At 41.5% G+C, this 23,598-nt stretch overlaps 1 protein-coding gene across 4 annotated transcripts in view; it reads right to left on the reverse strand.

Moving 5' to 3' along the window:
* The window catches only part of chd9 (chromodomain helicase DNA binding protein 9), a 142,808-nt gene that overhangs the window by 49,066 nt on the left and 70,144 nt on the right, over positions 1 to 23,598 (reverse strand). For all 4 annotated transcript variants that reach the window (XM_056279213.1, XM_056279214.1, XM_056279212.1 and 1 more), the window contains 9 exons: positions 22,672 to 22,780; positions 17,420 to 17,566; positions 16,705 to 16,773; positions 12,653 to 12,708; positions 11,429 to 11,546; positions 10,894 to 10,980; positions 10,453 to 10,590; positions 7,511 to 7,632; positions 5,298 to 5,541 (listed from right to left, as the gene is read on the reverse strand). In XM_056279213.1, the coding sequence (XP_056135188.1) occupies positions 5,298 to 5,541; positions 7,511 to 7,632; positions 10,453 to 10,590; positions 10,894 to 10,980; positions 11,429 to 11,546; positions 12,653 to 12,708; positions 16,705 to 16,773; positions 17,420 to 17,566; positions 22,672 to 22,780 (1,090 nt within the window). The remainder of the gene's footprint in view (positions 1 to 5,297; positions 5,542 to 7,510; positions 7,633 to 10,452; positions 10,591 to 10,893; positions 10,981 to 11,428; positions 11,547 to 12,652; positions 12,709 to 16,704; positions 16,774 to 17,419; positions 17,567 to 22,671; positions 22,781 to 23,598) is intronic.

Genomic DNA, 23,598 nt, shown 5'->3' on the forward strand with positions numbered 1-23,598 from the left:
AGTGTGAGCCACACTGTAACATGGTTATTTGAGAGACCTTCCAAGCAGGTCTTGCATTTGAGCCCCATGTCATCCTTGTGTCCCGTCGATGTATCATCGAGCGAGACGCTGAGCTTCTTTTCACTGTACATTTTTTACATTTTCTTATTTTGTGGACAGTTTTATCCAAAGCAACGTACAAGACAATTAGCAACTAGCAGGAAAAAAAAATCCTAAACGCATTTTAGAGCACAAAATGGCAATGGTAAGTGTGCAGCAGTTAAATCACCAATAGCAAGTGACAGGATAATCAAATGAAAAATTAGCTTGACAATGCCAAAAGTCAATATCACAGGCATACCATAGCCAAGAGCAGATCATTAACGTCACCACTAGTAATAGTATCTGGTGGTGCAAACTACAAATTAGTTGGAGTTGGACAATGCCACAAATTAGTTGAACCACTCTTCTTAGAAACTATATATGGATTAAGTATTGGTGTATCATTAGATGATTTCATATTCGATTTAGAATCCGAAATCCGAAAACCAATAACAGACTGTTTTTTGTTGCTTTGATTTTGTTCTGAAGTTAAAAATAGAAAAGGACGGGCGGCCGGGTAGCGTGGTGGTCTATTCGATTGCCTTCCAACACGGAGATCGCCGGTTCGAAGCCCCCGTGTTACCTCTGGCTTGGTCGGGTGTCCCTACAGACACAATTGGCTATGTCTGTGGGTGGGAAGCCGGATATGGGTGTGTGTTCTGGTCGCTGCACTAGCACCTCCTCTGGTTGGCCGGGGCGCCTGTTCAGGGGAGAGGGGAAGTGGGGGGAATAGCGTGATCCTCTCACATGCTACGTCACCCTGGTGAAACTCCTCACTGTACGGTGAAAAGAAGCGGCTGGGATTGACTTGACTTCACATGTATCGGAGGAGGCACGTGGTAGTCTGCAGCCCTCCCTGGATCAGCAGAGGGGGTAGAGCAGCAACCGGGACAGCTCAAAGAGCGGGGCAGTTGGTTGGATACAATTGGGGAGAAAAAGGGGGGCACATTTTCGAAAAGAAAAAGAAAAGAAAAAACATAGAACAGGAGAAAATTTATGTTTGTTGTCTTTGATTTTGTCATTTAACGTTTCCGATTTGTTGTGACCAGGAAATTTTTTTATTTTTATTTTTTGCATGCCTGGACAGGAGTAGCTGCTACGAGTCATTCAGTCACTCCACTATGTCTGGTAGCTACTGAACCTGAAGGAGTTATTAACTGCGGTCAAGTGAGCCGTCGAATTTGAAACCACGGTCAAGCCAGCCACCGTCTGAATTTCGTTGCGCCTTAAGTAGGATGGCGTCTAAGCGAGGCGAAGGTCCTGAAATATACATACACACATTTTCTTTCATGTTCTTTCCGTGTTCTTTTATGAACATGATGCTGACACTGGTTGCATTGTTCTTCTTCCTCATGTTTGGCCTGTTTTAAGTTTTATTTGGCCAATAGGTTATCAGATAATTTCTAGAGGTTGCTGTTCCCAATGTCCTCTCTAACAGTATTAAAGTGAAGACATCCAGGGTCCGCGGTGGCGTAGCGGTCTAAGCGTCGGCTTGGTGTCGATGCAGTTGCCCACTGGGGACTGGGGTTCGCGCCCCGGTCTCGTCAGATCCGACTATGGCCGGACTCGATGAAGCAGCAATCATTGGCAACGCTGTCTTCGGGAGGGGGGCGGAGTCGGCTTGTGTTCGTCATGTGAATGCGTCTCTGTGTGTGTCGGAAAAACAGTGGTTCGGCTTGGATTCGCCTTGTCACGAAAGTGGGGAGGCGCTTTCCTTCGAGACTGCCGGCCGGAGAGATGCAGTTGGCGAACGCATGCAATACGAGGGTGGGTGTTTGAATTAAAATAGGGATCAATTGGCCACTAAATTGGGAGAAAAAAGGGGAAAATCAGAAATAAATTAAAAAAAAAAAAAAAAAGTGAAGACATCCAACTGTACCTGTTTGTGGAAATTACAAAATAAAACAACCTTTTAGCTTTATAGGCAATCTGGTGCACTTGTTTCATCTATTTTTGGGCTCTGCAGAAATATTTTTGCATTGTTTCACAGACACTTCCAATGCACTACAGCTTATGGTGTCTTATTAGACTGCAATCAAATCTTATAACAAAACAAATCCAATCCATCCACATGACTGGCTTACCATCATCTTTGTCAATCATTTGATAGATAAGAACATGTTAATATATTGCGCTTGGATGATGGATAAAAGGGTGTTCAAGCCGTGGAAAGTACTTGTATAGCACAATTTTCTAAATGGTATGATTTCCCAATGCTATGAGAATTATTATATCTGTAAATGATGAATTTGTTAGTAACATGACATGACCAAGTACACTTAATGTAGGTTGCACTTGGATATCTTTCTTCTGTCAGATGAGCTTCAAGTGTGACATCCCCTCAAGTGTGAAACCCCCTCCAAGACCAAAAATTATGCAACTAGATACATTTCTCTGAATTTTGACCTTTCAACAAGTTAGTTCACCATTGTCACAGCATCCACTTCCTAATGTCTTATTCGATCACTGGTACGAATGTTAACATTTTATTGCATCAACTTGGAGAAATCTAACTTCAAAATCCCCTCCAAGACCAGTTGATTTGTTTTATTGTTGCTGCTTTTAAAATGAGATTCTCAAACATACTAAGATGTTTGCAAATTTAAAGTAGCAACTAGAAACAATAAGGGTCAACCAAAATTATGAGGAAAGTTATTAAATTAATGGCTATAGTTTAAAAAAGACTAAGTGTACACATTGTTGATTTGATTTGATTTACAGAATCCTAAAAAAAAAACAAAAAAAAAAAACAACTGCAGTTGCATGTTTTATTGTATTGGTCAACAAACTGGATATGTATTTCTCCAGGTTGCTACAGTAAATTGTTACCAAATTTATACCAGTGATAGAATAAGACATTAGGAAACGGATGCCATGACAACATTGCACAAAACTACTGAGCAATTTGTTTGGTGAAAGGTCAAAGTTCACAGGAATGTATCTGTGCTTTTTTGGTATTGGAGGTCAATTTGAAGTGAGATTCCTATAATATTTCAAATTTTCATGCAATGATAAAAGAGGAGATTAGGAGTTAGTAACCATCCATCCATCCACTATCTGAACCGCTTATCCTGCTCTCAGGGATGCTGCAGCCTATCCCAGCAGTCATTGGGTGGCAGGCGGGGAGACACCCTGCCAGGCCAGCACAGGGCATGCGCACGCACGCGCGCGCACACACACACACACACACACACACACAAGGGACAATTTAGTATGGCCGACTCACCCGACCCACATGTCTTTGGACTGTGGGAGGAAACCAATGCCCCCGGAGGAAACCCACGCAGACATGGAGAGAACATGCAAACTCCACACGGAGGACAACCCCCAAGGTTGGACTACCCTGGGGCTCGAACCCAGGACCTTCTTGCTGTGAGGCGGCCACGTTAACCACTGTGCTACCGTGCCGCCCAAGTTAGCAACCACAACAACTATTTTAGCTACTAAACATTTTGTGGATGTCACCTTTGGAACTGAGTTGACAGAAGAAAGATGACCAAATGCAACCTATGTTAAGTGTACTTGGTCATATCACATTACTTACAAATTTTATCACTTACATATATAATAATTCTTATAGCATTGTGAAATCATACCATTTAGAAAACTGTGCTATACAAGTAGGTTCCACAGCTTGAACACACTTTTATCCATCATCCAAGCACAATATACTAATGTGTTCTTATCTATTCAAATGATTGACAAAGATGACGGTAAGCCAATCATGTGGATGGATTGGATTTGTTTTCTTATACGATTTGATCACAGTCTAATAAGACACCATAAGGTGTAGTGCATTGGAAGCGTCTGCGAAACAATGCAAAAATGTTTCATCAAAGCCCCAAAAATAGATGAAACAAACATACCAGATTGCCTACAAAGCAAAAAGGTTATTTTGTTGTGTAATTTCCACAAACAGGTACAATGGGAAGACTCCACTTTAATACCATTAGAGAGGACATCAGGAACAGCAATCTCTAGGAATTACCTGATAACCTATTGGCCAAATAAAACTTAAAACAGGTCAAACATGAGGAACAAGAACAATGCAAACCAATGTCAGCATTGTGTTCATAAAAGAACACAAAGAACATGAAAGAAAACACCTATATATATCTTTCAGGACCTTCACCTCGCTCAAATGCCATCCTTGCTGTAATTACACTACTTCAGGTGCACCCAAATTCAGACGGCGGCTGGCATGACCATGGTTTCACACTTGGCGGCTCACTTTACCACAGCTTTTAACACCTTCAAGTTCAGTAGCTACCAGTTCAGAGTGGAACAACTGAATGACTTGGGGCAGCTACTCAAGTCTGTCCAGGTGTGGAAAAAAAAGTGACTAAAGTCACGACAAATCAGAAATGTTAAATGACAGAATCAAAGACAACAAATATCCCATTTTCTCATGTTCTATTCTTAACTTCAGAACAATGATAAACAAGCCGTTACTGGTTTTCTGATGTGGTATTCTAAATCAGATATGAGATGATCAAAATATACATGGATAACTATGGTAGGCCTGGAAAGGAAAGTTTTTAGGACTTTCTTAAATGAAATGAGTGTGTAGCTTGGCTGGAAGATGGGAGTTCATTCCACAATTTTGGGGCTAAGTGAGAGTAAAATCTGGACCAAGAGCTTGTCGATTTTGAAGTGGGTTTATCCTGGGAAGCTACTGCTTCGCAGGGTGAAACGAGAGAGAGTAACAGTGTGCATGTTGATATGGGTATGCAGGCAAGTCCGTGCAGTTCATTGACCTGCTGGGAAAGTCAGCAGCAAGGTTTTAAACTGTATGCAACCAGGTGCCAGTATAAGGATACAAAAAGCAGCGAGATGTGTGCAAATTTTAGCAGGTTGAAATTCAAGTGTGCCGCATCGTTTTGGATTCTTTGCAGCAAATTTAATAGCTGCTCTGGATAAGAGTGTCTGCTCAATGACCATGTACAGGATTATAGTTTACTTTATTCCTTACACTGAGCAACTGACTTCTTGTTGTCCATCTTCCATGTGAGTCAGTTATGTATTTATGACACTGTGTTCCTGCATTAAAAATCAATTCTTGTAATCCAAGTAACGAAATTACAGTTTCAGTCCAACATGGATCTTTGTCTGAAACAACAAACCAGAAGTTAAACTGGTTGGCATACTGGTGTCTTTGCTCTCTCCTCTGACACTGTCAAGATGGGACGGAATTGCTGTGCTTGCAGCTCATTTACCTGTGCATCCCTGAAGTACATTTCATACTGTTGCAGCATCTGCCGGCTGACTACGCTGCCGTGGTAAACGATGACATTGAGGTGTGTCCAGGTGCGGAACTCTCGCTCCCAGTTGGCGATGGTGGACAGCGGTGCGATGATGAGGAAAGGCCCTTTGATTCCCACACGGTAGATCTCCTCAAGGAAGGTGATGGATTGGATGGTCTTCCCCAGGCCCATCTCATCTGCCAGGATACAGTTCCGTCTGATGGGAGGGCAGGAAGTTGGAAACAAATGTGGGGTGGAGTGCAAGAAGTGGAGGGGAAAATTATTAGGAATTAACAGCGGTTGTATGGCAAAACAAAAAATGAAATAAGAGACATCATTGGTGTGTCTGCGCGTGCACACAAGCATTGCAACAACAAATTGTACAAAAGTGTCTGTGTATATATGCATTATGTATATTAAAGAGTACTTTTTGCACACCGTGTATACTAGTATGGATACGTGTCTCCTTGTTCCTACACTAAGAAAACCAAAACAAATGTCTATACATTCGTAGTGAGTGTCATGTTTCCTATGTGTTGCTGGCCTATTGTACAGGTTATGGGCAGAAAAAAAAAGGACGGGTTAAATAGAGAATACAAGACAACACTGAGACGACACACTATTAAATGAATAAACAGAGAGAGGGGAGAAAGCTGCATAATAGCAATTATAATAGGAAAAGTAGGTGGGATGCAAAATAATGGCAAACATGTTTCTTCTGTGCTGGGGGTTCAGCCAAGCCATTTATTCAGCTGTCCAGTGGGTGGGGGTATATTTCTTGATGCTAACTGCAACATGCAGATATTCCCACTGGCCTCTTATGGCTCTCCACCTCTGATGTATTTCTCTGCATCCACATATACATGCACAAATTTAATTGCCAGACCACACACATGCGCACAATCACACACAAAGACTCCAGAAGTACTGTGTAATGGTTCTTTTCTGACTATGGGCAAAGGGAAGTGAATGTTGGTGTAGTAGCGTACACGTCTAAGGGAAATTTGACTTGCCTCACAGGCTCAAGCAAATACTGTGAACTTAGCCAAATTGCAGCATACCCAGTACACACAACAGGAAAAGTAATTCATTATTAAGCACCATTCATGGTCTCATGGCACTCAGACAACCGGTCTCACAAAGCGAAGAGCCTCGTACCAAGACACACTAAATCAATGATTTTAATATTCCATAAGCATGGAGCTACACAAGGAGATATGTCAACAAATACCCCCTCAAGTATGCTAAAACTAGCACACGTTCTTTCATGTGTCATGTCATGAAGCAGGTAAGTTTTGCTTGCCATCCTCCCCAGACAGAAATTGTGTGTCTGTTCTGAGGCATCTGCTTAAGTTATGGTGGTTGTTGAAGGGGGAACACTGCTTATTTACATTTAGTGTAACGATTTTTTTTCCCCTAGCCAATCTAAGTACTGTAAACCACAGCCTTCCATTTCCCTAACATATAGGCTGCTGCCACAGCTTTGCGTGTATCAAGGCCACCATATTACAACTGTACTCTTCCGAGTATCACTTCTGAAACCAGTATAGTAATGCTAAATCTAAAGACCAGTATTCCACATGCCATTATAACCTTCCTGAGGCCATACTTTCTTCTTCAAGGGCATAACTAAAACATTTCATAAATCCACACTGAATTCACACTTTATTCACTGCCATTTTACTTTAAATTAAATGTTAATTTGTTGTTTGGGGAGTCTGATGGGGTTTCTAGATTTTGCTGAATGGGCCAGAGCAAGCTGGGAGTGTTGACAGTCAGCAGAATAGGTCTTCAATTACGTATAGCTGATTGTTGATAATGTTTGTTTTGCCTCTATTCAATTTAGACGTTATAACTTAAACAAAAGTGCTGTAAAGTTATTTTGATATGGATTATGAATAACAAGATTGACAACAATAGCAACAACATCAATGATGAAATTAATAGCAATTACAATTTAAAGTTTTAAGAGCAGGTTTCAAGTGCAGGCAAAGGGCAGGAGTACCTATCTTTAGTCTGACTGCAGCTTGGGGAACTAAGCATGCATGAGGACTGAGAAAAACCAAAGAGACACTGCAGGTGAGCAGTTTCTGTGTCATTATGTTCGATGTGTCACTGGTGTGAGACTCTTTTTGTGAGTAAGACGTGTCTGGACAAATGTCCATGTGTATGTGTGCATTACTGACCTGTTGTACCAGTTGAAGAGAAGCCAGTTGACTCCTTCAAGCTGGTAGTCCCTGAGGCTGTTGCCGTTCCTGTACTCCCGTGATTGCTCCCTTTTCTTCCACAGGCTGGCTGGGGGGCGCTCCTAGATGACACAGAAAACGAAAAGGAAAAGTGTGCTAAAAACAACATTTTGCTGACATATTTAAGGAGTTTCACTTCAAAATACACTTTCCCCCCACTAAGGATACAAGTAGCTCCTACTCTCCCAGTTGGTTGGAAATTAAAATAGGATATAATGGAAATCTAAAAGTAAAAATACCTCACCGAAGCAATATAACTATATGTATGTATGTACATCTATGTATGTATATCTATATATAACTTTGTTAAAAGAAACACTCAACGGTAGGAGATTTGCTCAACAAATAAGGAGCAAAATAATCCAGTGAGTCAAGTAAATTCTTTATGAGACAGTACAAGCCTGTTTCATGCCATAAAGGATAACTGACACCTGATGATTGCTTATGGCATGAAACAGGCTTGTACTGTCTCATAAAGAATATATAAAGCATTTTCAGTAAAAGTAGTGAAAGATGAAAAAACAGACTGTGCATAGAAGTGATACAGGGCATCAATTTATATATATATATATACTATATATATATGTTAAAAAAAAATTGAATTACAGTGATAAATGCTGCTGCATCCAAAAGAGAACTTGTTGTGGCTTGGCATTTTTATTTAACACAAGATGGCAATGAGAGAAGTGAGTAAGGATAGAGAAAGAAGAATTATACTAAAATGAGAAGTAAAACCACAGTGTCTGTGTGTGTGTGTGTGTGACAGAGAGAGAGAGAGAGAGAGAGAGAGAGAGAGAGAGAGAGAGAGAGAGAGAGAGAGAGAGAGAGAGAGAGAGAGAGAGAGAGAGAGACAGACAGACAGACAGACAGACAGACAGACAGACAGACAGACAGACAGACAGACAGACAGACAGAGACAGACAGACAGATAGACAGATAGACAGACAGAAATTCTAGCAGAATTTACACTTCAGGTCCACAGACTTACTGTAAACCTAATCTGAGAGCATCTGAGAATAATTACTGGCTGATATAGACTAACTAATGCCTAGTTCACACTACACAACTGTAGCCCTGATTTTCCACTCCGACAGTTTTGGAGCTCCCCGACAAAAGCCAGCTCAGAGGCAAATCGGTGTTGGCTCGGCGCTTGCAAATCGGCGCTCGAGTGGTATGTGTGAACTGTTAAAAGATGCCAGCTGAGTTCGTCGATTGATCGCAGACGCATCTCTGATATCTAGTGGGCTAAATATCTGGACCTGTTGGGGAGTCCAAATCCTTGGCTGTGTAATGTGCTGTGACCCGGTTGTGACTGGCAATGATGGCGGCGACGAGCTACAGCCAATGATCAGAATGAAAGCCAGTGAAAAGCTATGTTTAATCAGTTTTGTTTACATTATCAGTATTTGGTTTATTTTTGTTACATAGGTGGATTGTTGTTTCTTTCTCAATTTTCCCATTGTAGTGAAATTGCTAAACTGTTGCTTTTTTGATTGTGTCACACAAGTTCGTATTTATTTTACTAATGTTTACCATTTACTGTTATCCTTTTCAATAAATGTTCAATAAATGCAACAAAGTTTACAAAAAGTAGCCTGTCTGAACATGCAATTGAAACAATTACATCACATTATATACAACTTGTATATACTGTATCTTGAAACTAGACAAGACATCCTGCCCGCGCATCCAAATCCATTCTTTCACCCATTTTATTTTTTCTTCTTCTTTGTTTTATCGCTGCAAATCAGTGCACAAGCAACTTGGAGCTCTTTTTTCTGGTGAAAATCCATTTTTGGGCGAAAAAAATCCTGTCTCATGCATGATATTGCTTCATTTCCGTTGTCACTTCTCACGTGTTTTCATGAAAAAATTTAGTTTGGAGACCAGACAGACTCATCGGGGATTCCTCCTGGTGAAAGATATTGTAATGTGACCCCCTGTCGCTGCTCAGTCATGTAGTGTGAAAACCGTAACGACTTCAAGAGTCCCAATTACAAGACAGCAAGTTGTGTAGTGTGAAACAGTACAGCGATCTGACAACTTCGAGTGTCGTGTAGTGTGAACTAGGCATAACTGACAAGAGAAAGATAGCGTTTTTACACAGAGATCCTGCAACACTGCTGTAATGAAGACCCGTCTTTACATCAGCCTCGTCTTTTTACACTGACCCAAACAAAGGCGGCATAATCACGCCGTGTGTGATTTCACATAGCATGCTGGTGTTCCGCAAGCAGAGGCGGCGTGATGTGTAACACAACAGCATCGGCTGTCCTGTCCTGCCAGCTGTCCCTTTTACACAGACGTTGGTTCGGCTTTGTGACTAGCTGCCGGCTTAATGCTGGAACAACAATGGTCTCCCCATTCCGTGTTCGTACCTTTTACACAGAATGGCGAGGCGGATTAATGGCACAATGTTCCCGCCTTGAAAAGGCTATATAAAAAAACCTCAGAGAGAGACAGACAGACAGACAGACAGACATACATAAAAGGGGTTGGGGGTTCCCAGATCCAGTAGCTGGAGAGAAAAACGACAGGCCGCTTAGTCCAGCTGTTAATGCTGTGTGTGTTTTACCCTGCGGGATGGATTCACAAGTCATCAAGATGTGCAACTTAGGCATTCACACCTTTACACAGCCACTGGGAACCAGCTGTAGTTCTATAAGATATGGACCATTCTTGAACACAGCTGAATGGGCAGGCTTGTTAAGATGTCAAGAGGAGGTGTGAAACAGCCAAAAACTTACATGAAGTGTTACACAGTAAAGGATGAGAGAACCAGTAAAGAGTAAGCAGCACATTGAAACAAACACACATACAGGGTATGAAAATGGGGTAAGATGGTTCGGAAGGGGATGGGTGGTGTAGGGAATGTGACTTACCATCCGACATGAGCCTGGCTTGGCTGCCTGCAGCTGCTCAAACTCCTCAATCTTGCTCTGATCCACATCCCCTTTCAGCTCCCAGGTACTGTCTTCATAAGGCAGGGAGCACCACTTGACCAGGTAGTACACCACCTCCTAGAACACCAATAGTCACAATATCACTACACAGGCCAGACCAAGGCCAGGTTCCACCTTTATGATCTTAACAAAAGCACCAAGGAAGCCTATTATGATGGCCTTGGGTACTTCAGCATCAAGAGGTAGTTAGAGCAGATTATATGCAGAAATACGAAAGATGAATCGCAACCGCTGGAGAGGTAAAATGTATGAGAATGTGCACAAAGGTGCGCTCATGCACGCGCACACACACACACCCTCACACACACACACAGACACACAAAACCTGCTGACATTAATATGAAGTGAAGGTAGGCTTACTTCTCCTGTGTCCTTGTCCTCGCAATAGGATACCTCAAGTACTCTGTCTACCTCAACATAGTCAGGGTTGAAGGGGTCCTCCTCCATCTGACAGAGAGAGAGAGAGAGAGGGGGAGAGAAAGAGAGAGAACACAATTCTTACTGCCCACACACCATCTGGAATTTGAGCCAAGCATTACTAGTCTTCGTCCAGTCCGTCTGTGCAGATTCAAATGCACATGCATACATATGGTCACAAATCCACCCACCCATACATGCGTACATTAAAATTCAAGTGCGCGTGAGCGCACACACGCACACACACACACACACACACACACACACACACACACACACACACACACACACACACACACACACACAAAAACAGGCATGTCCATACCTATAAGCATGCACATGCACTCACACGGGGACATATACCATGCATACAATCACACCCACTCCACATTTGAGCAACCATGCACAAGTACACACAATGGTTCATACGTAACATGCACACAATCATACACACCATCTTCCAGCTAAACCATCTTACATCTGCAAAGAAGAGAGCCCTCTGTGCTTGTTTCATCTTGAAGCGTTTGATTTTCTGCTGAATCCTTTTGTCTTTCTCCAGTTGCTGCTCTGTGGCCCACTCACAGTGCAGGTATGAGCTGACAAAGAGACACACAAGACATCAGACTGTGATTTAAAAAAAAAAACCCACTCTAAAACAGAGACTATTCCTCACCTGCTGGAGGAGTTAATACACAACACGTACACAGCGTTGAAGTTTTGCAGTGTGCTTTGTGTTTGCATTCAGTTTGACTGTTCAGTACTGAGAGGGACTTGGAGTAGAAGAGCTACTGCAGAGAGGGTTTAGCTGAGGACTGACCCCGGGGAAGGAGGGGAAGCTGTGTTTATTATGGTGAGGGGTTTTAACCACAACACCATCTCTGTACATGGGAGAACTCGGCCACTAAGCAGTCCGAAATGCATTCGCCAATCATGACTGTTCTGGACATTCAATACATAGTTTTTTCATATTGAGTATATATATATATATATATATATATATATATATATATATATATATATATATATATATATACACACACACACACATATATATATTTATATTTATATATATATATATACACACACACACACACACACACACACACACTCACACAAGTAATTCATGAAAGACAGGGAGAGCAAGGAGAAATATATTACCCAAAAATGTAATCTCAGCTGACGATATTTACTTTTACCTTTTACAGTACTTAAATCTAAAAGGGAAAGCTCTACAATTATTCTTTTTTTTTAAACTTAATAGTTAATATCTAATTGCTCCCATTGAACATTTCACAATTAATTAATTTAACAATTGCATGTATATTCATTTACTTATTTGTGTTTAGAAAAAGGTAAAAGGTTTTAAATTGCTTTGTGCTTTCAAACCAGGACCAAATACATAAATATTTCTAATAATGCTTATTTTTTTTTAAAACAACATTTACTTTGATGAAACAGTCCCCTTGATAAAACAGCAGTCCCTGGAAAAATAATAATTTTTAACTGTATAATAATCTTATTCAGAATAATTATTTTACCTGTAATTTCAAGTACAAAACAAAAGGTATTTTCAGCCAAGTCATCCAACTGGTTAAAAACACATTAAACATGCTGGTAATTCTAGTAATGCAGGATTATTTTACATTGTACAGATCAAGTCAGTTACAATCATAAAGGAACTGTGATTGTTGCACACACTTACTAGTTTTTGTATTTCACAAAAAACTCCTCCAATTCCACCATAGCTCCCGGGGAGACCTAAGGAGAAGAATACAGCTCTTAGGACAATCCCCAAACATCACATTGATTCTCATGTCCCCAGCGGCAGCGCTTATGAGTGGTACTATCAACTGTGTCACTAGATGTGAACTCAAGCTAGCGCTAATAAATTTAGGTCATTTACCGAAATTTCAGTTTTCAAAATAAATATCAAACAATTGGGCAACATGGAACACGGGGTGGCATGGCTCAGGAGGTAGAGCGGGTCATCCAGTAATTTGAAGGTCGCTGGTTTGAGCCACGGCTCCTCCAGAGTGTGTCAAAGTGTCCTTGAGCGTGACACTGAACCCCTAACTGCTCCTGATGAGCAGATTGGGGCCTTGCATGGCAGCCTCCAACATCACTGTATGGCGTGTGTGAATGGGTGAATGGTCAGCAGACTAGAAAAGTGGTATACAAATGCAGTCCGTTTAAAATTTAAACAATCAAATTCAATCGAACTGGTTTTAGTGACAATGATTCACGCAATCCTTGATCAAGTTGAAAAACGCAAGATGCTGACACAAGGTTCCATTTGTGAAGTGAAACACAGCAGATCTAAAAACGCATCCAGGTGTATTATTTCTTTTTATATATATAAAAAAACATTACATACACACATATGTGTGTGTATATATATATATATATATATATATATATAGATAGATAGATATAGATGTGTGTGTGTGTGTGTGTATATATACACAGTGCATCCGGAAAGTATTCACACCCCTTCACTTTCCCCACATTTTGTTATGTTACAGCCTTATTCCAAAATGGATTAAATTCCTTTTTTTTCTCATCAATCTACACACAATACCCCATAATGACAGAGTGAAAAAGGTTTTGTAGAAATTTTTGCAAATTTATTAAAAAAAAAAAACTGAAATATCGCATGTACGTAATAAGTATTCACACCCTTTGCTATGACACTCAAAATTGAGCTCAGGTTCATCCTGTTTCCACTGATCATTCTTGAGATGTTTCTACATCTTGATTGGAGTCCACCTGTAGTAAATTCAATTGATTGGACATGATTTGGAAAGGCACACACCTGTCTATATAAGGTCCCACTGTTGACAGTGCATGTCAGAGCAGAAACCAAGCCATGAAGTCAAACGAATTGTCTGTGGACCTCCGAGACAGGATTGTATCGAGGCACAGATCTGGGGAAGGGTACAAAAAATGTCTACAGCTTTGAAGGTCCCGAAGAGCACAGTGGTCTCCATCATTCGTAAATGGAAGCAGTTTGGATCCACCATGACTCTTCCTAGAGCTGGCCGCCCAGCCAAACTGAGCAATCGGGGGAGAAGGGCCTTGGTCAGGGAGGTGACCAAGAACCTGATGGTCACTCTGACAGAGCTCCAGCATTCCTCTGTGGAGATGGGAGAACCTTCCAGAAGGACAACCATCTCTGCAGCACTCCACCAATCAGGCCTTTATGGTAGAGTGGCCAGACGGAAGCCTCTGCTCAGTAAAAGGCACATGACAGCCCACTTGGAGTTTGCCAGAAAGCACCTAAAGGACTCTCAGACCATGAGAAACAAGATTCTCTGGTCTGATGAAACCAAGATTGAACTCTTTGGCCTGAATGCCAAACGTCACGTCTGGAGGAAACCAGGCATCTCTCATCACCTTGCTAATACCATCCCTACAGTGAAGCATGGTGGTGGCAGCATCATGCTGTGGGGATGTTTTTCAGTGGCAGGAACTGGGAGACTAGAGCGCTCAGGACCTCAGACTGGGGCAAAGGTTTACCTTTCAACACGACAACGACCCTAAGCACACAGCCAAGACAATGAAGGAGTGGCTTCGGGACAAGTCTGTGAATGTCCTTGAGTGGCCCAGCCAGAGCCCAGACTTGAACCCCATTGAACATCTCTGGAAAGACCTGAAAATAGCTGTGCAGCGACGCTCCCCATCTAACCTTACAGAGCTCGAGAGGATCTGCAGAGAAGAATGGGAGAAATACCCCAAATATAGGTGTGCCAAGCTTGTAGCTTCATACCCAAGAAGACTTGAGGCTGTAATCGCTGCCAAGGGTGCCTCAACCAAGTACTGAGTAAAGGGTGTGAATACTTATGTACATGCAATATTTCAGTTTTTTTATTTTTAATAATTTGCAAAAATTTCTACAAAACCTTTTTCGATTTTTCATTATGGGATATTGTATGTAGATTGATGAGGAAAAAAAAGGAACTTAATCCATTTCGGAATAAGGCTGTAAGATAACAAAATGTGGGGAAAGTGAAGGGGTGTGAATACTTTCCGGATGCACTGTGTGTATATATATACAGATATGTGTGTGTGTGTATATGTATAAAGATTTTTTTTTTTATCACAGTGTGGTTATTCAAGTGTCTCAGGCCATGAAAAAAAATCACATAACGTGTGAATACTTAACAAACAAACAAAAAACCCTAACTAACCAATCTAAACTGTGAGTAGAAATTTCATAAGGCACAGGAAAATAAAAATAAAACAGTGAAACAAAACCCTGATCTTCCCTCGAAAAGGAAAAAAAAAGTTGTGCTTCAAAAACCTGGAAAAAGGGGGATGGATTAGACAGACACATATACACTCACCGGCCACTTTATTAGGCACACCTGTCCAACTGCTCATTAACGCAAATTTCTAATCAGCCAATCACATGGCACAAACTCAATGCATTTAGGCATGTAGACATGGTCAAGACGATCAGCTGCAGTTCAAACCGAGCATCAGAATGGGGAAGAAAGTTGATTTAAGTGACTTTGAACGTGGCATGGTTGTTGGTGCCAGACGGGCTGGTCTGAGTATTTCAGAAACTGCTGATCTACTGGGATTTTCACGCACAACCATCTCTAGGGTTTACAGAGAATGGTCCGAAAAAGAGAAAATATCCAGTGAGCGGCAGTTCTGTGGGCGAAAACGCCTTGTTGATGCCAGAGGTCAGAGGAGAATGGCCAGACTGGTTCGAGCTGATAGAAAGGCAACAGTAACTCAAATAACCACTCATTACAACCGAGGTATGCTGAAGAGCATCTCTGAACGCACAACACGTCGAACCTTGAGGCAGATGGGCTACAGCAGCAGAAGACCACACCGGGTGCCACTCCTGTCAGCTAAGAACAGGAAACTGAGGCTACAATTCGCACAGGCTCACCAAAATTGGACAATAGAAGATTGGAAAAACGTTGCCTGGTCTGATGAGTCTCGATTTCTGCTGCGACATTCGGATGGTAGGGTCAGAATTTGGCGTCAACAACATGAAAGCATGGATCCATCCTGCCTTGTATCAACGGTTCAGGCTGGTGGTGGTGGTGTAATGGTGTGGGGGATATTTTCTTGGCACACTTTGGGCCCCTTAGTACCAATTGAGCATCGTGTCAACGCCACAGCCTACCTGAGTATTGTTGCTGACCATGTCCATCCCTTTATGACCACAGTGTTCCCATCTTCTGATGGCTACTTCCAGCAGGATAACGCGCCATGTCATAAAGCTCGAATCATTTCAGACTGGTTTCTTGAACATGACAATGAGTCCACTGTACTCAAATGGCCTCCACAGTCACCAGATCTCAATCCAATAGAGCACCTTTGGGATGTGGTGGACCGGGAGATTCGTATCATGGATGTGCAGCCGACAAATCTGCAGCAACTGCATGATGCTATCATGTCAACATGGACCAAACTCTCTGAGGAATGTTTCCAGTACCTTGTTGAATCTATGCCACGAAGGATTAAGGCAGTTCTGTAGGCAAAAGGGGGTCCAACCCGGTACTAGCAAGGTGTACCTAATAAAGTGGCCAGTGAGTGTGTGTGTGTGTGTGTGTATATATATATATATATATATATATATATATATATATATATATATATATATAGCAAGAAGGACTAACAGATTTACATATAAAGATAAAATCCCAGTGTGTGATTGCTATTCGACTATGCCAGTTTCCCCATGAGCACAGGGTTCATCTTAACATGACTGAGAAAAAGCAGAAGAGGGGTTACCTCCTTTTTGACTATACGAGAGGACATGATTTTGTCAACCACAGCACCATCCTCCTCGCTGGGGTTCTCCTGCAGACAGGGTTAACACAAAATATCTTAAGGGTTGATATTTCAGGGCAATGGTTAGGGCTCATGTAACCATATACGAAGACAGAAGCTTGACTCAGACTCACACACTGACCACAGTGAGTCAAAGTTCACAACAAGCCAAACTGCAAATACAGTGAATCTCCACCAATTTCTATACCACAAGCATCTTTTAGAATAGATGATCTGTTCTTCCCCCTATTGTGGTTGTACTATATACACTACAAGTATGTACAGTCCTACTGTATCTATCCCACATGTGACAATATGAACTGTTAGTTTCTTTGTCAACATTTTTACATTTACTCTTCAAGGTGGAAAGTGATTCTGATGTAAAAAGAAAAACAAAATTCAATTTGGTTCTCAAATATGTGAAACAATTCATTATCCTCTGATTACATACACACACACATACATACACGTACATGTTTGTAAAAAAAGATCTTCAATTAGTCAAAATCTTAAAAAAAAAGTGACTCTAGCTGTAAAGGAGATAAACTTAAATACATTTTTGCTATGTCAGTGACTGGGTAGGAGGCATAAGTAATTTCTCTTCCACTATGAACAGTTGGATATCTAACTTTTGAGACGAAACCTATTTTTCTGCTCTGTTGACAGGGCTACTCACTACAAACAGCTGAAGTGCAGGCTCCTTGCGTGCCGAGGTATTGCTCTTCTTGGCTTTGACAATGACTTTGACCTCGTCGTCCGACAGCCTGGCCTCCAACTCCTCAGCGTACTTCTTCCTCTTCACCTGGCGGTTTGAACGCCTCTTCTGGAGCAAAGAGACAGCAAGGAAAAGCAGAGGCCTCTTCAATGTTAGATTAAAAACCAAAATATCCTCCCACCCATCTCTCACCCAGTCATCATTTTCAAAAATATAATCACCATAAATTAAAGGCTTCATTTAAAATCACCTTGAAAAATACCTAAGCAATTTTAGTTTTTGTCTTCATAAAGCGTTCCACATCTCCACATTTTGTAATGTCGAAGCCCAATTTCAAAACGCAATGACTCTTTGCTACTGACATTCTTGTGTAAAAAGTCGGGTTGTTGTGCAGCGTCTAGTGTGTTGGTGTAGTATTCTGTGCCTGTCACGTCTCATTCTCAACCTTCACCGCTGGCTAGCAGAAATGCGAACAGGAGAGCCGAGCACGTAAGTCTCTCCCTGCCAGTACATAGCCTCTTCAACAGCAGGCCCTATTTAGTGCCCCCTCGTGGCGACACACGGTAACTGGGTACAGCTTGGACCCTGGTTGAACAACAAGGGGCTCGGAGGAGGTCTGGCCCCTAGACATGCGGTACGCAGGCCCACCGGTGTGTGGATATTCCCTGATGCCCACGAACCAGCCCCCAGCTATGGGTTAAATGGTGCCACTGCCTAGTGGATACCCCGGGAGAGTAAGAGGCTACGGGAGTAAACCCCTACAGAAAATCAATGTCCACAGTGCTGATGTTTTTTGTTTTTCTTGCCATTTTGTACCCGTCTAAGTGGGAGAGTACTGCTGGCGTCGTGTGTGGCTGCCTCTTCTCCCTCTCGTAGCCCCCCTTCCCATCCACCCCTGTATGTCTGTGTTATGTTTATCGGTTGTCTTGTTTCACCCCGTTCACTGTAAAGCAACTTTTAGTGTTAGAAAAGCGCTATGTAAGTTTGATTTATTATTATTATTATTATTATTATTATTAATGATCTGCACAGAAGAACTATAATAGCAAAGTCAAATTTTTATTTCATTTTAAATAGATTTGCAAAAAAGAAAAACCAAAATGAAAAACCCTTCAATAGTTAACGTGACAAAAGTCCCAAATTTACAATAGCAATCTTCAACAGTACTTCATCCTTTGCTCTTCAAGGATGTGTCCGTATCAGTTTGAATATGTTTGTGTCAGACTGGCACATCTAACTTTAGGGATTATGCTCTGCTTTGACCATTTACGCAAACTTGGTGAAGTTAGCGGCACGGTGGGCATGGTGGCACAGTGGTTAGCACGGTCACCTCACAGCAAGAAGGTCCTGGGTTCGAGCCCCAGGATAGTTTAACCTTGGGGGTCATCCCGGGGTCTCCCTGTGTTTGCGTGGGTTTCCTCCGGATGCTCCTGTTTCCTCCCACAGTCCAAAGTCCAGAGACATGTAGGTCGGGTGAATCAGCCCTACTGATTCTCCCTAGGTGTGAATGTATGTGTGTGTGTCGGCCTTGTGATGGCCTGGCGGCCTGTCCAGGGTGTCTCCCTGCCTGTCACCCAATGACTGCTGGGATAGCCTACAGATCCCCGTGACCCTGAGAGCAGGATAAGTGGTTTGGATAATGGATGGATGGCGAAGTTAGGTGTGAAGCTTCTAGGAATAACAATTTTCAAGTCTTTCAATCATATTTCCACAGGGATTAAAAGCATTGGTCTGGGTGGGACAATTAATTTGGTTATATGACTGTCCTGTTGGAATGTTAATTGCCCCAAATTTTGGCATTCTGAACCTGGTTCTTCTCCAGAAGCCTCCTGTATTTGGCCTCATTCTGATTTCCCTTTATCATTAAAAGCTTTCTGGTCCCCAACAGCATGACACTGTCCCATGCTTCGCAGTGGGAATAATGTTAGATAGATGATCAGTTGGGGTGGGGGAAATAGATTCACCACAAAAACGTGATGCTAAGCTGTGATGATTATAACACTGCAACATCTCCCCTGAATAATAAAAAGGAGAAATGAAGAGGTTTCATCTAGTGATTTCTGCTTTTCGGAATGCTTAATTTGAATTGTTAGGAAAGCATACTCATATTTAAAGCTTTTTTTAACACGGGATCTAAAATAAAAGTTGTAATAAATAAGCGTTTTACATTTCTTTGGATTACAGCAGTTTTCACAGTTAACTCTGGATATGAGGGGATGGAGCCTTGAAAAAAAATGGTAATATAAATGTGAAATGTTTATATTGTGATATTTGAAAAATCACGATATGTATCGAATCAGCACTAAAATATAACTGCAATATCAATATGGAGACACCTGCTGATTCCCAGTCAAAGACTGTAAAATAAAAAAATAAAAAAAATCCCCCTGATCTCTTGTACTGGGTTCTCTGAGAGTGGTCACTGTGCTTTTTGCTCACCTCCCTTTATCAAAAGGTACAGTGTTCCCTGGCCATGAATGGAGATCTAAGACAACTGCTCACCACGCATTTGTGAAATGAATCACTGAGTGGCCCGAAGGAAACCACTACTAAAGTCTTGAGCTCATGTGAGGCTGAAGATGTTGTGGTCTGATGAACTGAAAATGAAACTATTGTGCCCTGACGTTCAATCGCTTGCACTGGCAACAGGTGAAAGACCGTGACTGCAATGGAGTTGAATGCCTGATGCATTTACAGTAACAATCAATAGTTTTAAAAATTTATATTTTCCAAACACAAAACAAAATCAGCTTTGATACTTTGAAGGGTTATCTTAGATCCCAGACAAAAATTCAAATCTGCTCCATTTGAATTCAGGCTGTAACGGCACATATTTTCGGGAAGGGGGGGGGAGGGATTCTGTATTATCCAGACGGTCTGACAAAAAAAAAAAAAACACTCCATTCAAGGGCGATTCTTTTTTCAAGAACTGAAAAGGATGCTTATTTTCTCATGGCCATATCTCTGAAGGAATACCAGGGGCTTTAAACAAGTGTCGGGGTGTATTCACAGTTATGAAACCCTAAACATGTAAGTGACAGTGAAATAAATCTATGCAAAAGAGTGAAGCACTATAACTGGGAGGATTTACAATATGGTTGTTTTTCCATTAAAATCCTCCCTACCAACTCTTTCTGTCAAGCCTGCTTAATTATTACATGCGTGGGCTGCAGTATCCAGAATCAATACATGAACACTTCCTAATGATAATATGTAGTTAATTAGCAATAAATGTCACCGCACCTGCAACTAATTAGGTGTGGAGGAGAGTATCCTCATGGAAATATACCCAAAAGATCGCTTCAACCAAGTTGACCAGAAAGAAACATGACCAGCCTGCCAGCAGGTTTGACAACAGGACTGCACCCCTCCGGCAATGGTGCATTACTTCCAGCTGTCAGCCACACCACTTTGACACAGGATCATTCTAAATGAGTCATCAACAGACTGCTTTAATTAAGGCCGAGGGTGCCATTTAATGAGCCTAATTATAGCCCTCCTAGGCAGCAGTTCGCATAGGAAACAGGCGGCTGAGCAAACAGGAGCGGGGCATGAAGGAAGGAAGAGAGTCTTCCCCGATCTATGACCTGTGAATCATATCAAAGCAGATATTGCTGATCATGGAGCACTGGGAGTCTGAATGTGGCTCGGCCTGCCACTTTTCCCCTAAATTAAGAGTCTGAACAAAATTGAGGAGAAACTCTGCATATAAGTCAATTTTATTTCTATAATCCCAAATCACAAGGTAGTCCCGAAGTCATGTCAGGTCGGATTTTTTTCCGAGCTGGGAATATATCACAACCCGGCCATCAGAGTAGTTTGAATTCACATGCTTTACGGTCGGAAAATTGGAGAAAAGGTGAAGGTGAGAGAGGATGGAGGAGAGTGTCTGCTGTATGCGTCAATACCCCAGGAAATTGAATGCTGTAGCACTAGTTATCAAGGAATATCTATCCATCTTTAACATTTCTGCTTCTGGTTCAAGTGTGGCTTTATTAGATTAAATATCTTACTGTTCATGTGCGATTCTCCACATTCAGCCACACTGAAAAGAGCAGCTACATCACAACTTGGCCAATTAGCGCTGCATCTAGAATATATCCTTGACATTAATGCTACACCAGATACCAGTTAATCACTATCAAGTCAATACATAGCCAAAAAAACAAACAAACAAGAACAAGAGAGCAATGCTGATGAAATACGCTTGCCTACAAGGGTTAGGCGAGCATTCAGATTTTTAGATTTCACTACAGAATTCATCTGTGGAATGAAATCAATTAACAGAACCGTAATGAATGGTGGGGGGGGGGGACTATTAACCAACTGGCTTAGTGCTGCATTAGTTGAGAAACAGTGAGCTATTGTGATAGTGCTGTGTTCATGTTAGTACCAGAAATCAATCCAGGAATCCCATTTTGCTAGTTGGGTGTGAGGCTACGCCAGTGGGAGTGACAGTAGTATTACAGTGAATTTTCCATCTTCAAATGTCTTATCTCTTGATGGATTTCAAATAATGCAGCACATCATCACACCTGTGTAAGTGTCAGGGTTTTTGTGTAGATGTGTCTGTCTCCACGTGAAGGTGCGATTGTCAATTCTTCGAGCAGGTAATCCCTACCGGCTGTCATTCAGCTCAATCATTGACAGAGATAAGAACATGTACTTGAGATAGTTGGCCACTGCATGACCTCCCGATGAACCTCAGAGCAATCCTCTCTTCGCTCAAGCTTAAGCCATGAAGCCTTTTTCTCTTAGCTCAAAAACAGCATGAATGGTAAGGCCAAGGGTAACGCTTCAGCAAGAGCTTATGGCCACAAAACCAGAGTCGGTGTTTATTTAGCAGTGGTGCTCCACAACAGGCAGGGACACTACCACCACTATTGGATAAAACAGAGTAACTTCATTTAAAAATATTTCTGTTAGAACAACTTCAGTATAGCTGGGATGTTTCGAATCTGTTTTTTTTTTCAAATGATAATCAGGACAAACATTTTTGTTGTTGAAATCGGAACAGGAACTAGTGCAAAAACTAAAACAGTTACATGCAGCTTTTATATATATATATATAAATAAAAAATCCCCCACAGAAAACAAATTAATGCACAGAGGAGATACTGGGAGTCTACACTTGTGTGGCTTGTGTGTGTGTATATTTGCACCTTGCACCTTACTGTGTGTGTTATGTGTGAATGCTATGTGTGCCATCTTACAGAGTCATCATCTTTAAAGGAGCGTCGAGGGGGAGGGTCATCGTCTGATTCCTCCTCTGACGACTCAGGCTTTCGCTTTTTCTTCTTCCCGATCTTGATGACAATTTTCCTGAGGGAGACGGGGGGGGGGGGGGGACCATGAGTACCAGAAAAAAGGTCATGAATAATGAACGATTGGAGAGTAAAAACACATCAACCACATAGAAAATGTTTTTATGTGTATGAATCACAGCTTATGGGAATATATTTTATTGTGAGAAGTGACTCAAAAATAAAATTCAAGGGTTTCTTGATTACATTTGGTTTTGAACGCTTGATGTAAATGTGTAAATATTTTTGGACTTTGAGCCCATCCCAACTCAAAATCCAGGTCTTTTGTCAGCATTTGTGAACACGGCAAATATCAATCCCCTATTTCTCCACTTCAAAACTTATGCTAAGCTGTAAAGTGCTGTTGGTGCATGCACCAAAAGCTGAATCAATAAATGTGTGCATGGAGAGAAAGCCCTCGATCCAAAAGACTTAACTTAAAAGGAAAATTAAGACTCATCGTCCTCTCTTGTCTCCTCATACCAAGCCCACCGTAGACACAATAGGACACTGCTGAATAATTGATAAGTGTAAGGCTAAGATAAAGATCCTTGTTGTGCAAAATAACTAAAGGAAAGCACACTGGCACTGACTCCACCGACGCTATTTAAGGGTAAAAGGTAAAGACGTAAAACACAACAGCTGCTGTAGATTAATATTGTTGTACAACTTTTACACAACATGCTTCTTTAAATGGAAACCACTGGGTTTTTGGCAAATAAGCTCTTTGGTCATTTATGGATGTGATGAAAGGGTCAGTGACAGCTAAACTATGCAATTCAAAACATCAAATTTCCCTTCAGGAAAATGCTTGACAAATCTCCATAAATCAAACAC

This window comes from Lampris incognitus, chromosome 4 (genome assembly GCF_029633865.1).
Source record: "Lampris incognitus isolate fLamInc1 chromosome 4, fLamInc1.hap2, whole genome shotgun sequence".
NCBI lineage: Eukaryota > Metazoa > Chordata > Actinopteri > Lampriformes > Lampridae > Lampris > Lampris incognitus.